At 36.5% G+C, this 17,573-nt stretch overlaps 1 protein-coding gene across 1 annotated transcript in view; it reads left to right on the top strand.

The window, feature by feature from the left end:
• tmem63c (transmembrane protein 63C) overlaps nucleotides 1–17,196 on the top strand; it is a 50,259-nt gene extending 33,063 nt beyond the window's left edge. The window contains exons 13-23 of the mRNA XM_079852897.1: nucleotides 2,129–2,251; nucleotides 3,733–3,886; nucleotides 4,032–4,138; nucleotides 7,375–7,461; nucleotides 8,500–8,565; nucleotides 8,660–8,822; nucleotides 10,765–10,870; nucleotides 11,553–11,720; nucleotides 12,905–13,020; nucleotides 15,587–15,661; nucleotides 15,884–17,196. Coding sequence (XP_079709023.1) covers nucleotides 2,129–2,251; nucleotides 3,733–3,886; nucleotides 4,032–4,138; nucleotides 7,375–7,461; nucleotides 8,500–8,565; nucleotides 8,660–8,822; nucleotides 10,765–10,870; nucleotides 11,553–11,720; nucleotides 12,905–13,020; nucleotides 15,587–15,661; nucleotides 15,884–16,108 — 1,390 coding nt within the window. The 3' untranslated portion in view covers nucleotides 16,109–17,196. The remainder of the gene's footprint in view (nucleotides 1–2,128; nucleotides 2,252–3,732; nucleotides 3,887–4,031; nucleotides 4,139–7,374; nucleotides 7,462–8,499; nucleotides 8,566–8,659; nucleotides 8,823–10,764; nucleotides 10,871–11,552; nucleotides 11,721–12,904; nucleotides 13,021–15,586; nucleotides 15,662–15,883) is intronic.
• Nucleotides 17,197–17,573: the final 377 nt, after the last annotated feature.

The following is a 17,573-nucleotide window of genomic DNA, read 5'->3' as shown; positions in this document are numbered from 1 at the left end:
TCAGGTTCCCTAAAAGTAGTCCAGGGGTCCATGTGGAACATATACAGTATGAAACACACAGAATAAAAATCACTGTTAACTAATTTTAACATTCAAACTAATGACTTTTTAAGCATTATGAAATGTAGTAAAGTGTTATAGAGCATGTTCATGGTTCTTTGATGTCATTTAATAATGACATTTAATAGTGATGACATGCAGGTACACAATCAGAAAAAAGGTACAAAAGCTGTACTGGTGTGGGACCTTTTTAAAGGGTAAATCTTAGTTTGTACTCATTACTACAGTGGCCGAAAGAGCTCAACATGCTGCAACTAAAGAAAAAACATGCAAATAGAAAAAACACCTGCAAATTAAGAAAATGTCTTCATCAGTTTGACAACACATGTGCTGCAAATACAACGCAAACAAATACAGAAACACACTGCAAATACAGAAACGCGGTGAAAAAAGCACAGACCACAGCGGAAATGTTTCAAGGGGACCCCAACAAGTGATGAACCTGACTGGGCCATGCTTATTGTTCAATGTCTCCTTGTAAGTGTTGTCGATAACCTGAGGCGTGAGTTTTTTGTTTATTTTAAAATCCTGATCATATCCATTGTGAGTATTTTCAGTGTGTTTCTCTATTTGGTTGCGTTGTAAAAAATTGCAGAGCGTTTCTGTATTTGGTTGCTTTGTGAGTATTTGCAGTGTTTTTCTGTATTTAATTGTGTTGTGAGTATTCGCAGTGTGTTTCTCTATTTAGTTGCGTTGTGAGTATTTTCAGAGTGTTTCTGTATTTAGTTGCGTTGTGAGTATTTTCAGAGTGTTTCTGTATTTAGTTGCGTTGTGAGTATTTTCAGAGTGTTTCTGTATTTAGTTGCGTTGTGAGTATTTGCAGTGCGTTTCTGTATTTAGTTGCGTTGTGAGTATTTGCAGTGCGTTTCTGTATTTAGTTGCGTTGTGAGTATTTTCAGTGCGTTTCTGTATTTAGTTGCATTGTGAGTATTTTCAGAGTGTTTCTGTATTTAGTTGCGTTGTGAGTATTTTCAGTGTTTCTGTATTAATTGCATTGAGTATTTTCAGAGTGTTTCTGTATTTAGTTGCGTTGTGAGTATTTGCAGTGCGTTTCTGTATTTAGTTGCGTTGTGAGTATTTGCAGTGTGTTTCTGTATTTAGTTGCGTTGTGAGTATTTTCAGAGTGTTTCTGTATTTAGTTGCGTTGTGAGTATTTTCAGAGTGTTTCTGTATTTAGTTGCATTGTGAGTATTTTCAGAGTGTTTCTGTATTTAGTTGCGTTGTGAGTATTTTCAGAGTGTTTCTGTATTTAGTTGCGTTGTGAGTATTTTCAGAGTGTTTCTCTATTTAGTTGCGTTGTGAGTATTTTCAGAGTGTTTCTGTATCTGGTTATGTTGTGAGTATTTGCAGCACACGTTGTCATCAAACTGATGAAGGTTTAGTCTTAATTTGCATGTATTTTTTTATATTTGCATGTGTGTCCTTCAGTTGCAGAGGGCTGAGCTCATTCAGGCATCATACTTTACCCCTAAAGAGTGCATATTAGTACCTTGAAAGGGTACAGTCCCAGTGACAGCGAGTGTATAAAAATAAAATCCTAACAAACTAAATATTTTAATTTAAAATTATTCAATTACTGTAATTATAAGCTTTTCATCTAATAATTAACTAATTAAAAAACTCACAAACTGAAATTTTGGGCAGTTTGGTGCTGTATTGTATGACAGAAAATCAGTTTGATTTCTATCAGACTAGCTTTATAAGTAAAAAAAAAATATTTTGAGAAATATCCTGTCTGAAGTATAGATGTATTATCCCATGCTCATTATTAATACTGTCCCTTACCAAAAAAAAAAAAAAAAATTAAGAAACTCTTGTACATCAAACTCTTTCTTACCAAACCTTTGCAACTTAGAACAGCTTTTATTTAGTATACTACACTAAACAGCTCTATATATAATTTTATACAACACTAAATTCTGGTGCTGGCTTCTGATTGGTCACTACAGCATGTTAAAAACCACAATTTAGTAAGTCGGTACTCTACTGAGTAGACTACATTTGAAAAATATATATTCACATGTTCTCTCATACCTTATTGTTTAAATATGTGCTTCTGTTTCTGCAGGATTGTGAAAGACTACAGTCGCGCTCGCTGCCGCCACCGACCCCAGCAGTCCAGCATTACCACAGTGGTGCGTTCCCATCAGTGGGGTGTTTCTTATGCCCCTGCCCCTAATGACATCATCTGGTAAGTCGACACGATAGCCACATCTATATCTTGAAATAGGAAAAAGTATAGAAATAACCGCAATGAGCAAATGCTTTTATGAAATGATCCAGATTTACAGTGTTTTATGTGATGTTTTATTTAACGTTTTTTAAGTATATAGTTATGTTAACTGTTCTGCAAAGTTGGAGTCATATATATTTTTCATGACATGCTTTGTTCCAGGCCATTACACTTGCATTTGAGAGATGAAATTGGATTAATTAAGTCTCAATCTGAGTGTGTGCCTAGACAGCCACTGTGAAAGCCATTATATATCTTACATAATATGTGTTGAGAATCATATATTGAGTGAGTGTTAGTGTGTGTGGGTGTGTGTGTGGGGGGGGACAGTGTCAGTCCGTCTTTCTGCTTGACTGGACGTGTGTGTGTGTGTGTGTGTGTGTGTGTGTGTGTGTGTGTGTGTGTGTGTGTGTGTGTGTTTTTTCTGAATTCAAGACTTTCTTTTTTATGGATACAAACCCTAATGTGTAGCATGTTTGCTTCTTATTAAAACAATTTATTGAAGTGTGAATGTTTTCCATTTCAGTGTAGCGCATGAGTTCAATGTTTTGTTGCACTGCATTTATAGAGTAAATGGTTTTGCAATTTTGGAAAATTATAGAGTGGAAATGATTACTTTCGAAAGGTATTTGTTTGCACTTTATGTAAACCTCATTCTCATTTTTATGCCTTTCATGTGCCCTGCTTTTACTTAAATGGGTAGTTCACCTAAAAATTTAAATTCTCTCATCATTTACATCCTCATGTTGTTCCAAACCTGCACTGTAAAAAAAATCATTATATTTTGTTCCTTTTTTGCATGGGCTTATTTGAGTTGGGCATATATATATATATATATATATATATATATATATATATATTACAAGCTAGAATTATTTAATCTTACTTTTTGACCATATAAAAACATTTTTAGGTGTTTTTTTTTCCCTTGAGCTCCATATTCTCTTATATCATACTTTATGAGCCATAAAAGCCGGGCGTATCAAATATGAACACATTTACAAACTTTTTTATTATTATTTAGATTTTTTCTAAAGGTAGTATACATTTTTTTTTTTTACTATTATTTTATATATCAGACTTTAAGAGTATAAAGTGTAGACTATCCCATAGAACATCATAAATTAACCAATGTTGTGTCCCTGTTGAAAACAACCCAACAATCTTTAACTGGCATAAACTGGTTTCAGAGGGGTTTGGGGCACTTTTACTGGTTTTAAAGGGGTTTTGGGCTCTTTTGAGCTGGAAGACCACTAGCTAAACCAGCTCTGTCAGTCTGGGAGACCATCTAACCAGCTAAAGCTGTGTTTTCCAGCACAAACCTTCCCATTTATGTAACAGCAGCTGAACATCCCGCTTATTCTTGGCAAGCACACACTCTCAGTCCTGTAACTGTTGTTAAGACCTTGTCTTGTTGATTGGTGCCTGTGTTCATTTAGGGAAAATCTGTCAGTGTGCGGTTCTCGCTGGTGGCTCCGCTGCGTCCTGCTCAACATGACGCTCTTCCTCTTGCTCTTCTTTCTCACAACCCCTGCTATCATCGTAAACACCATGGACAAGTTCAACGTCACTCGGCCAGTTGAAAGCTTAAGGGTCAGTGACCATCAAAGACGTTTTATAACCGTACGGCTGTATTACGCCACATTAGAATGTAAAATAAAACTGAAAGTGCTTTTTTGTGTTGTTTTCGGAAGTTGGATGTTTTGAATTTGATCTTTTACTGTCTTCTACTGTCTAGAACCCAGTAATTACCCAGTTCTTCCCCACCCTGCTCCTGTGGGCCTTTTCCATTCTCCTGCCCTTCATTGTGTACTATTCATCTTTCTTTGAGTACCACTGGACCAGGTATGATGCCGTTTCCACCGTCTGACTTTAAACTGTGTATAAATATTAGAAAGCTACAGCAGGGAGGTCTTTTTACTCCAGTACACATTCAAATGACTGATTTGTACTGATGACATTTGTAAATATGATTAAAATTAAATGATTGTTTTATTAACACAATTATTGAATTCATTTAATACTTATTACTAATATGTTCCCTGTCGGATGTTATAACAACTTGAATTTGTTACCATAATGCATTTGGATGATAAACTACCATTCAGATTTTTTATTATTTTTGAAAGAAGTCTTATACTCACCAAGGCTGCATTTATTTGATCAAAAATACAGTAAAAAATAATAATATTGTAAAATGTTGCAACAATTTTAAATAACTGACCTTTTAAAATATATTTTAAAATGTAATTTATTCCTGTGACGACAAAGATGAATTTCTTGCAGCCATTTATTGTTAACATTGTAAATGTATTTACTGTCTATTTAATCAATCTGATAAATTAAATGCATTTTCTGCTTAATAAAAGTATTAATTTAGCCTATTTAAAAAAAATCTTACTGATCCCAAACTTTTGAATAATATTGTATTTTTTTTTTTATATATATATATATTTTAAATCTAAAAATATTTATATTAATTTGTATCATTTAAATTTCCATAATATACAACAAATTCTACCACAATATATTTAAACATTTAACCCTCTGGTACTGCTAACATGTTTGTTTTATTTCAATGAAATCAATGTACAATATTTTAGTTCAATAATGTTTTTTTTTTATTTAATATTTTGTATTTTTAGGGGATTTTATTGTACTAAATTATATTTATGGAATAGTTATGTTCCATTGATTACCTCCATTTATCACTTTTTGAGCATAGACCTTAAAAATAATAAATAAATCTTTCTTGGTCTCTTTTTAAAGAAAACACTTGGCAGATTATTGCTGATGTGAAAAAATATAGAAGTTTATTATGAAAATGCAAAAAAAAAAACTATTTTAAATTTTATATGAAATATATATTTTCTAAAACATGTTTTACTCTGTGAGAAAAACTAAATCATAAATCTACACAAGTTGTGTTCCAAATTTGAGGTTGATATATCAAAAAATGAGCTTTCAGATGTTGTTTGGGCGCAGTACCAAAAGTTTCCACTAGATGAAATTTGATTTTCATTCATTTCCAATGCGGTCATTTCTGACCTTGAACAATACAAGTGGGTCTTTTTTTCTGAACCATTCAACCTTTTCGAATCATGTTGATGATTGTGTGTGTGTGTATATATATATATATATATATATATATATATAAGTTACATAATGAAGACAGACTTCACCGCAAGTTCACTTCACTGTTCACACACACACACAGTTCCATTGCAGGGTATGGAGGTCCCCTGTTGGATAGTTAGACATCGGTCAGAGTTGCAGGTCCCCTCTTGGCATGTTTTTAAAAAAAAAGAAAAAAAAAACCTTTTTCAAGTTATATTATGAAAAAAGAAAATTTTATATGTAATTTTTGTTTCTTCAAAATGACCAGAAACACTAGTCCCCTCTTGGTCAGTATAGAGCGATAGTCCCCTGTTAGTAATATAGACGTGTGTGTGTGTGTGTGTGTGTGTGTGTGTGTGTGTGTGTGTGTGTGTGTGTGTGTGTGTGTGTGTGTGTGTGTGTGTGTGTGTGTGTGTGTGTGTGTGTGTGTGTGTGTGTGTGTGTGTGTGACCTTTACCAAGTTTCAAATTCTAAAAAGAAAAAAAAAAACATGAAACCGAACAGCACCAGAGGGTTAAGAAAACTAATATATTATTAGTGAGAATGGAATTTTCCTAGATTATGGTAATGAAAAATGGATATAAGGCGTTGCTTAATTCATCCCCCGCCCCCCCAAAAAATTTATATTTTATCATAATTTACTCACGCTCATGCAGTTCCAGAACTATATGACTTACTTTCTTCTGTTGAACACAAAAGAAGATATTTTAAAGAATGTTGGTTTCTCAAAATATCTTCCCTTATGTTCCACAGTAGAATATAAGTCATACAGGTTTGGACCTGCATGATCGTGAGTAAATTATGATAAAATATATATTTTTGGGTGACCTATCCCTTTAATCAACCTATACACACCACAATCATACACATATACATTCATACACACATATGATGGTTACAAAAATATGGTGTTGTCCCAATGACCACGGTAAGTTTGTGCTGTTGGTAGTTTGCAACGCAGCTTAAATCTATTGCATAAACATGTTCATATCAGCGCACAAACATATTGCATAACTGCTGAACAACCCCCAACCCAGTCTCAGTCTCCCACCCACCCATGCACAACACGTTTACATGGTGTCCCTCTCTCTTGTACTCTCTGCTTGCCTCTCCAGGCTTGTTGTCATAGTGATCACAACATGGGAATAATCATATGCAGACTGGCGGCGTCTTTCACAGAGTCACATTATAGTTCACGTGGATCAAACACTCTGAATTGTGCAGCCGCAGTACCTGCAGTAAAACATTTGTGTACCTGTTGTATTTACAGTGCAAACACTTTTAATGATTAATATACACTCGACATGAATGTCAACATGAAATCAGAATTGAGTATTTACGAAATTAATTTACATTTTGACTCTGAAATAGTCACATTAGGCTGTCAGGATTGTGCTGCCAACGTGGTTTTATGTGGACTTTAACCAGGAACTGGTGTGATAATGGAAAAGAATGGGATGGTAATGTCATGTAAAAAGATGAAAATCTATTTATTTATTATTATTTATTTTAAGTCGACATGAAACAGAAGTTAAGCAATAATCTTTTCTTCCCTGTTGTGATGTATATCTGTGTGAAACGGCTTCTCGAACAAGAAAAAATGTAGGGCGGGATTTGATTTTGTCCATCGGGAGTTGATTGGATGGTTGTGGTTTGCTATTGGTTGATATCATGTGAGTGACAGATTGTCCCGCCCACACGCCAGTAAACACATCATCAGAGAAGAGAAGATATGTCGCTTCAAGATGGAGGGGAAGTTATTTTGATTAAAGATTATTGGGGCACATGAATTAAATAAAAAAAAAAGATTTGCAAGGATAAATCATTTAGAATACTGCAATATTCCATTAAAAAAAGTATAAGTATTATCAATTTTGATTTCATGGTGACTTTAATATATTTATTCTAATTGTTTGGTTCAGTTGTAATCAGTTGAAACTTCTTGTAATGTGTGTCTCTCTCAGGTCCGGTGAGAATCAGGTCACTATGCACAAATGCTATTTACTGCTTGTCTTCATGGTAATCATTCTACCATCACTGGGTCTATCCAGGTAATCATCTTACAATAATTGTATGTATAATAACACGTTGATAAAAGCATTTCAAGGTTTTCATTTAAAAAATACCTTTTTGGTCTGCCATTTTGTATCAGAATAAAATGTCTCTGTATATACAGTACTATACAGTATGTATATGGGTCAATTACAGTGATAAATAAGGATGTCCTACTTATGCCAACATTTTCCTTTTCACAATCCCCAGACAGTTACGCCATCTGAACATGTTTGATTTTAAAGCCCATCAAAATTCTCAAAAAAAACCTCAAAAATGTTTAATGTTAATAAAAGAAGAATCATTTTTATGAACCTCGTTTTTAAATTGTTTAATCTCACAACATAAAACAATAGATATAGGCTATCTATCCGGAAACTTGTGTTTGCCAAACATTAGTGGATCATATTCATAGTTAAAGGAATGTTTCACCCAAAAATGAAAATTCTGTCATTAATTATTATAAATTGACCACTTTATTTACAAAATATGAATCTTCAACATGCATTCACGAGAACACCATGTTGTTGTTGTTGTGTAAACGCATGTTGGAGATTCATGTTTTGTAAATAAAGTGGTAAATTATGTTTTTTTGCACAAACAAAGCACTCACGTCATAAAATTGAGATTAAATCACTGGAGTCACATGGATTACTTAAATAATGTATACCTTTCTGGGCCTTGAAAATGGTAGTTGCGTAGGCTGTCAATGGAGGGATAAAGCTCTCAGATTTCATTAAAAAGATCTTCATTTGTGTTCCAAAGGAATGTCTTATGGGTTTGGAACAACATGATGGTAAGTAATTAATGACAGAATTTTAATTTTTTGGTGAACTATCCCTTTAATGTGATAAACTACACCGGTGGTTACTCTAGGACCTTAAGGTTAAACTGACGTCACACATCCACTAAAAATCACCTTTAGACCAGTTGGTTAAAACGAACTAAACAAAAGGCTGAGACATTCACAGTTTAAAGTGTCCATATAATGTTCAGGATTATATATTATATACAGTGTTCTCTTGTCTGCTCCCCAGCTTGGATTTGTTCTTCAGGTGGCTTTTTGACATCCACTTCCTGGATGAAACGGATGTAAAGTTTCAGTAAGTTCTTACTGTTCCCTACATCTACAGCTGTTGGTTAATTTATGTAGAACATGCATAATTTGATGAGACCCACTTTGTTTTGTCCACTCAGGTGTGTGTTTTTGCCTGATAACGGAGCTTTTTTTTTGAACTATGTGATCACGTCCAGTCTGATCGGAACGGCCATGGAGCTTTTGCGTATTCCTGCTCTACTGGTGTACTCTCTTCGCCTTTGCTTTGCCAAATCTAAAGCTGAGCGTATCCACGTTAAAAGAGTGAGTGAACCTGTACAGTGAAAACAAAAACAATACTTGTCACAGACTGGCTTGACTTGATAATCCTGACAAAGATGCTTGATGCAGCTGAATGATGTAAATATTTATAACACCAGGAACCCTATAAAGATACATACCAGCACGAAACGTTAACACAAGACCAAAAAACTGATAAAGACTGAGGGTTTAAATACACAAGATAATGAGAAACAGGTGAGACACTAATCAATGAATCAATGAATACCTATGGAAACTAAGGAAACAGGAACTAAACATACAGGAATTGACAATCAGGCACTACAAGACAAAATAACATCAAAATAAAAGTCCAGGAACACAGAGACACAGTGAAGGGTGACAATGATATAATGAAAAACTACTTCAATTAAAAAAGACTGGTTTCTATTTTAATATATTTTAAAATACAATTTATTCCTGTGATGGAAAAGCTGAATTTTCAACAGCCATTACTTTAGTGTTTAGTGTTACATGATCCTTACAAAATCATGCTAATATGCTGATTATCAATTTAATAGGTTTATTATCAATGTTGGTAAACTGTTGTGGAATAAGTGATGCATTTTTTTCAGGATTCTTTAATGAGTGGAAAGTTCAAAAGAACAGCATTTATTTTGTATTAATGTAAAAGTCTTGACTGTCACTTTTTATCAATTTAATGCATCCTTGTATTAATTTAAAAAGTTAACATATCAAGCGTAGCATCAGTTCTGGCAGGTCACGTTAATCAAGCTCGCATCAGCTGACTCTCAGCTGATCCACGTCTACTTATAGGAATTACGACGCCTTTCACCATATACATATATAAGCTCCTTCAGTATTATCAGTTTCTCAGGAGCTAATTATCCTCCTCCGTCCCCAGCTCTCGTCAGTCAGGATTTGGCATTCTGATTCCCCTTTGAATTAGACTAAATTCTCGAATTATGTTGTACTTTAAAATCTTGAATTAATGATATCTGCAATACATTTACGTTGGTTCTGTTCTGTTAACCCTAATGGGGGTTATCACTGCTCTCCCTGCTCTTATCTATGCTAGACTGCATGGATCCGCAGGGAGTTCTTGCCCAGAACAGAACCACACCGCCAATCCAAACTGTATAATAACTGTCAATCGTATTTGACGATTGTGGTCCTGACGGAAATAAAGTTATTCTGATAGTAGCCGCGTTTCCACCGCAGGAACTTTCCCCAGGAACTAGGAACTTTGGGGTGGTATTTGACTGCAGGAACCAAGGTCTAAATGAAGTTCTGGGTAAAGATTTCCCTCTCAGAAAGTCCCTGCTCGCGAGGTAGTACTTTTTCAAAGTTCAGGAACTTTCGGGGATGGGACTTGGGCACTGAACATGCTGATTGGTTGACTCCACGCAGCACTTAATTTCAACCACCATTTTTAAAAGGCTGTTGCGGTCTGTGCAGTAATAGTTGTTGGCTATTCGAATCGACAATGGAGTTTAAAAAATACGACTGGTGGACCAGCGATGAGGTTCAGGCTTTATTAAGCTTATATGTGGAGGACGAAATCCAGCGGGAACTGGAAAGTCGTGCCCAGTCCTACATCACCCAACTATTTAGTCTAATCTTCACAGTACTTTAGGCCGCGATGGAAATACAGACCACAACAGGTCTGAGGGGAAAAAGTTCCTGGGACAAATTTCTCCAGGTAATTTTGGGAGAAACGTGGCTTAATTGTCCCTAATGGAAAAGTTCTCCTATAAAAAATAATATTTTTTGATCATTTATTCACATTCATGTCCAATCGCATTCACTGTTATTTTTACTGTGTAACACTAAAGGAGAATCTAAAGAATCTTTACACAACTATTTTCCACACAGCGGCTGTTCTTAGTGACTGTTAATCACCAAAACTTAACATTAAATGCCATTAAAATACACTAACAACCTATTTCTCCATTCTCACCCTCAGAGTCAGGCCTATGAGTTTCAGTTCGGTCTTGAGTATGCCTGGACCATGTGCATATTTTCAGTCAGTATGACCTACAGCATCACTTGCCCCATCATTGTACCTTTTGGTGAGTCTGCGTAATTTCAGGGTTTTTATTTTTCAACAAACAGACTGTTCTTTTAGGATTTCTTGTTCCCCTCCCTTATTCAACTTTCCTCCTAATTTGTATCATCTCTGCATCACTGCACCATTTGTTTCATATTTTTCTCTTCCTCTCATTCTCTCTGTTCCTTTTTACCCACAGCTCTCTTTTTTCTTTCCGTCACTCTTCATTTCCACCTCTGTGCATGTTCTAATACCTCGTTCCCGTCCTCAGTCTGTGTGGGCGTCTGAGCCGTATCTCCAACAGTATCTCAGTATCGCGGTGTGACATGGCCGCTAGGTGCGAACCCGCTGTAGTCTTCCAGACGCTCCGACCCGTCTAGCCGAGATCCAGACGCCCACTCCACGCCTGTTCTGCCACCAATACACACCATGACTGTTTATTTACTATACGCTGACATCCATCATCATGATTTTTCACTTAGTTCTTAATTAATTTGGCAACTTGCACTCACATGTGGTCTATGTAAACAGGTAAATGTATAAATATTATGTTCAGTAGCATAAAAGGACAGGAAAACTTCTTATAAGATGACTTTACCTACAAAGCATTGCTGCTGGATCATCTGAAAGTGCTTTTAAAAATGACACTGTAATTTAGAAAGATTAAAGTTTATTTGATAACTCCAGCTCTATTCATTTTGCAGGTTTGCTTTACCTTGTGCTGAAGCATATGGTAGATCGGTATAACATCTACTACGCCTATATACCCACAAAGCTCAGCCAGAGGATCCATTCGGCCGCCATCAGTCAAGTGGTGGTGGCGCCCATTCTCTGCATGTTCTGGTTGCTGTTCTTCTCTGTGCTCAGACTGGGTAGGTTCACACAGAAACGAAATTCCCAGTTGTACCCCCTCAGATTTTGGAAGTGGATATTGAATCCAACAATATTTGTACAAAACAGCTATCAACATGTAAAAGCTGTTGTTTTCTATAAAACTATAAAAGTGCCAGGTGACTGCTGTCTATCAAGGTCAGTTGCAGTTTTCCTGGGTTTATGTACAATTTGTATTATATTATTCATACTGTATAGTCTGGGGTACTACCAAGAACACTAGGTATTTGGAAGATAAATCAGAAGTAGTATTACATAGAGTATCTTTAATTATGTACAATGGCTGTGGCAATCAATGAGCAACAGGACATTTTGTCATTCGCTTTTGGTTTCAATTTCTGTCACATTGGAACTGGGTTGCCCCTCCCAAATTGGTCCACAATGTTCCACATAAATGTGTACTAAACTCAATATGTTCTGATCAGCTGTGATTGTGCCACATTGCATTAACACAATACTTGCATTATTATTATTTTAAATAGAACCAAACCACATAAAAAAACAAATCTGTCAAATACAATACTGTCTTAAGTTAAAAAAAAAAAAAAGTCTTGCTATAATAACTGTGTAACTTAAAATGGAAACCTGAATGATCTGACATTAGGGTGTGTTTATCTGTCACTGTAGAACTAAACATGTGTTCACTTTGAGTCAAGACCAGACACTCCAAGACCCAGACCAATACCAGACCCCATAAGACCCCAACTCAGATCAAGACTAGACCACTCAAGGCCTAGATCCAGACCAAGATATAATCCCCAATACTCAGACCAAGAACTAGACTGTCCATTTCAATAAACTGAAGTGGAGAAAATGTTTAATTCTTTAAAGCATTAATTTCAAATGCTGAGCCACTTTGACAGTAGCCAATTAGAACATGACAATCCTTGCAAATTCTTCTTAATGGTTAAGATACTTTGCTGACCTTTGCCTGGGGTAAATTCAGTTTTTTGGAAATTGCAGGCAAGACTGTGGTTTTGTCTAAGGATATTATTAACTGCATTTCCTGAACCAGAACCAAACCAAGAGACTAGTAATGAGACCCAGACCCAAAGCCATGTTTACTGTATGTGGTTTTGAGAGATCTTAAGACCAAGACCACAAAATCATGTCTCCAACTCTGTTCCATATTAAAGCATTACCTCATGTTTTATCTCTTGTACAGGTCCAATGCAGCCCATCACTCTGTTCACCCTCATAACTCTCCTGTGCTGTATTGTCTTCTCCTGCTTTGGCTTTTGTCTGAAAAAACTACGACATGACAGATCAACAAGCTATCAGGTCAGCCATGTAAAAAACCTTGATCTTGATGTTTTGTAGAAACATGATGCATATGCTTGTAAAATAGTAATGGCCATTAGTTAATGAGTGAACATCAAGGTTATAATTCAGCCAAAATCATAAGAAAAAGAATAAGCTATTATGTTTTAGCATTTTGACAATGAAGCACATTTCCCCCCAAAATTATGAAATGCAAAAATACTTAAATGCAATTCTTTTTAAATGTAAATCTTTTTTTTATTTTTACTTTTGATTTTAAGGTGAAATATGAACCTGGCATTTCTTTATGACAGGAGTGGAAATTAATGAGGGCTTGGGGCAAAAATTCCACCAAAATTAATAAAAAATTGCTTCAAAACTTCAAGATATGGAGACAAAAAATGCCCCTTATTTTTTTATATTTGTATAGTTAAGCAATATCACACAAGCAGAGTGTTTTTCCCCAAATACTTTTATATTGATTTTATACAACAGTCAAATAAACAGGAAGTTAATATTAAGTTACTTACATTTTAGACACAATATTGCCACTGCATTACCGTTGTGCATCTCCGAGCAGCATAAAGTGGTGTTTCCTTACTGAATGAATCGCCATTTTTAAAAGAATCGATTGACTGAATGATTCAATGACTCATTCATAAAGACGTCACATGCTTCATTCCTAAATGACCATATAGTAAGTCAAGTCAAGTCACCTAAATTTATATAGCGCAGCTTGTTTCAATGCAGCTTTACAGTGATAACAGGAAAATTATTCAACAGAAGCCGTGTTTCCACCGAAATTACCCGGAACAATTTGTCCCCGGAACTTTTTTCCCCCAGACCCATTGCTTTCTGCGTTTCCACCGCGGTCTAAAGTACCATGAAGATTAGGCGAATTAGTCCGGTGAAGTAGGACTGCACGTACCGCAACAGATTTTTAAAAATGGTGGTTGAAATGAAATGCTGCGTGGAGTCAACCAATCAAAATGCGTCATGAACTCAACCAATCAGCATGTTTAGTGCCCAAGTCCTACCCCCGAAAGTTCCTGAAAAGTACTACCTCGCAAGCAGGGACTTTCTGAGGGGGAAATTTTTACCTGGAACTTCATTTAGACCCTGGTTCCTGTGCTCGAAACACACCGAGTACCACCACCCCAAAGTTCCTAGATCCTGGGGAAAGTTCCTGCGGTGGAAACGCGGCTAGTTTCAGCTGTACAGCAGCTAATAGTGTCATTGTTCAGCTAAAGTCAGTTCAGTGTCAATTCAGTTCGGTTGAAAAGGGGCAATTTTAAGTTTAGAAAAAATTACCCTGTTGCAAATTTAATGGGGCAAATGTCACCCAAGGTCATGGGTTTGAGTCCCAGGGTAGTGCACAATCTAAAAATGACAAAAATGTTCCTTGAATGCAATGTCATTTTGTGTTTGCAGTTGCCCCATCCACGTCTCAACCATGATTGCTCGCTCATGTGTGGATTGCATGATCCCAAATGTACATACACTATATGGACAAAAGTATTGGGACACACCTCTTAATTATTGATTTCAGGTGTTCCAATCAGACCCATCACCACAGGTGTATAAAATCAGGCACCTAGCCGTGCATTCTGCATTTACAAACATTTGTGAAAAAAATGTATTGTTCTAAAGAGCTCAGTTAAGTCAAGATTGGTACTGTGATAGGATGCCACCTTTGCAATAAGTCAGTCTGTGAGATGTCATCCCTGCTAAATATTCCAAGGTCAACTGTAAATTGTATTATTGGAAATTTGAAGCATTTAGGAACAGCAGCAACTCAGCCACAAAGCGGAAGTCGTCACAGAGCGTGGTCACTGAGTAAAATTCGTAAAAGTCGAGCTCCAAACTTCCACCGGCATTTAATATTGGCACAAAAACTGCAGCAGGAGTTTCGTGGAATGGGTTTTCGTGACCGAGCCGCTGCATGCAAGCCTCACATCACCAAGTCCAATGCCAAGCGTCGGATGGTGTGGTGTGAAGCACACCGTTACTGGACTTTGGAGCAGTGGAAACGTGTTATGTGGAGTGATGAAACCCGCTTCTCTGTTTGGTCCATAAAGATATGATTGGATGAGTTTGGTGTGAAAGAACTAGACTGGCCCACACAGATTCCTGAACTCAACCCCATCTAAGACCTTTGGGATGAACTGGAACAGAAATTCGAGCCATGTCTTCTCGTCAGTTCCTGACCTCACAAATGGTCTACTGGATGAATGGGCAAAGATTCACGCAGAAACAAACAGAAGCTTTCTTTTGGAAAGCCTTCCTAGAAGAGTTGTTATTGTTGCAAAAAGGGGATCAACTCCATATGAATGTCTATGTACTTAGAATGTGATGTAATTACAGTCCCTGTCCCTGTATGGTCAAGTGTCCCAGAACTTTTGTCCATATACCTGTAGTATATATTGACAGTTATGGTTGGAAAACAGTAACATTTATGCTTGTGACCTTTACAACTAGATGCATTTGTCAACACAAGATGGGCTTTGAGAATAAGCTCTTAAAGATGCTTTTAGCAGAATAATATCTTCAGGCAGTAAAAAGTGATTGCTATCCTGATTTGTTTCAGATGTCCGATCAGACGACAGAAGAAGGCTTCAATGATGCGGAGAGAAGCACTGTTTCCACCACAACCACAGCTAATGTACCTGCTTATCCCGTCACAGCTCAATTAATTCATCACACTCATTTCAAGTCCCTCTTATGAAATTAATTTCTCTCTTTCCACTCATCTCCTCTAAGGCTTCCACTCACCATGTCAAAGGCACTTCACATGTAGCATGTTGCATAAACATAAAAAAGAAGCTCTTAAAATAATGGCACTCTTGCTTTCCACCTACTCACCTCTCATTCTTTCCCTCCTCAGCTTTTTATAGCCTCTGTCCTGCTGGAGCCAGAGCTGGGCCTGACTCCCATGCCCTCTCCGGCCCACCAGAGCTACGGCACCATGAGGAACAGCCAGAGTTCAGTGTGTGACGCTGAAGAAGTGGAGGAAAAGGATCTGGAGGAAACTTTGGAGACTGAACTCAAGGATGACACAGATCCCAGTTGCCCGTGCCCTCTCATGGACAGTCCTGTGGGTTTCCAGTGACCAACCTGCCCAACATTCCTACTCCCTAACTAACGCTCGAGCCCCATGCCGCATCTTAGCTAGTGGCTGATAAAGAGGCACTATGCTGCAAAATCTTTCCTCTAGAACCTCCATTTAAGTGTAAAAGACAACAAAATGCGTCTATCCAAGCAAACTGCTTAAAAGCTTGTTGGGAATTCACTGACATGGCGGTTTTAGTTCTGAGGACTTGAGCTTTCAAAGAAATATCTGAAGTGGATAAAAGCAAAGATCTGTCAAAAAATGAGACCAGTCCACTTCTCTTGCTCAGACTATGCTTTCTACTTTCTTCTATTTTTCTTTTCACTCTAATGATGTTAATGGGTGTCTGGCGGTTTGGTTGACTGAAGCTTGGAACATTGCATTTTGACTGATTTTTTTGATGTACTTTTTTATGCATAGTCACATCGTATAGCTTTAAAGAGTTTAGGCAATGCTCCAGATCTGCAAATCCGATTTGCTTAATACTTCTTTTGCTGTTGTTACAGTGTGTGCTTACTATTGTTATTTTTATTCAGTACTTGTATTTTAGCAATGGTACATAATTGTGCAACATTATGCTGAGAGGCTGTTTTCATGTGTTTTCTATTAGTAGATTATTATTACTGTTATTAACACCCTCAACCTTTTTTGCAGTGTGCGCCAGAGTCAATCGCTCCCAGTTATTGTTTGTTTTTCAGTGACAATAGCAGTTGTGTTGTACATACTGCAGTCAATTGGCACTACATTTGTATTTCAAAGTCAGAGACACTTATTGCGTAATTTATATTTTATTTCTGTGCTGCTAAATCAGTAATGTGGTCTAAGGAGAAGATGTGAGAGGACATTAGAAAGTGAAGCTTTTTACTGACTAATATACAGTCTAATTTAGCAGACTCGCATAATGAACTGAAAAATGTGCAAAACAATCAATTTGAAGGAAAAAAAGATAAACAAGAAATTAGATCTGTTAAATCAATGGTCGAAAAGAAAGCTCTCGGCAGCATAATTTTGACTCCGAATTTCTACAGTAATGCACTTATAATTAAAGTCTATTGAGCAATACAGAGGGTTTAAAGCATTGTGAAGCTAAAAAAAAAAAAATCACTAATATTAGAGCTCCAGACAAAATAAAATGATGAGAGAGCCACTGGCTCTGAAGCAATTAAATATTGTCTTTAGAATCGCTAGATAAAGATGATTGTTCAGTCATTGAGTTAATATCATTTTTGAGATTTAATATTGCCACTACTGCATGCAGTGAGGAAAATAGTATAGGCCTACAGATTAACGATTTAAGTTATAAACTGATTTTTTTATAGCACAAATTCGTTTCAGTTGTTCTCACTCTGTTTTTGCCATAAAAACACTCCATTGTGTAAGCATACTTAAAAATGGCGTTCAGTGAGAGTGGCAATGGTCTCCACGATGTTTTTGGAAAACGAACAATTTCCTGAACGAGTCTGAT

The sequence above is a fragment of the Squalius cephalus genome, assembly GCF_949319135.1.
Source record: "Squalius cephalus genome assembly, chromosome: 20".
In the NCBI taxonomy this organism is placed as follows: Eukaryota; Metazoa; Chordata; class Actinopteri; order Cypriniformes; family Leuciscidae; genus Squalius; species Squalius cephalus.
This window is presented reverse-complemented; position numbering and strand designations above follow the sequence as displayed.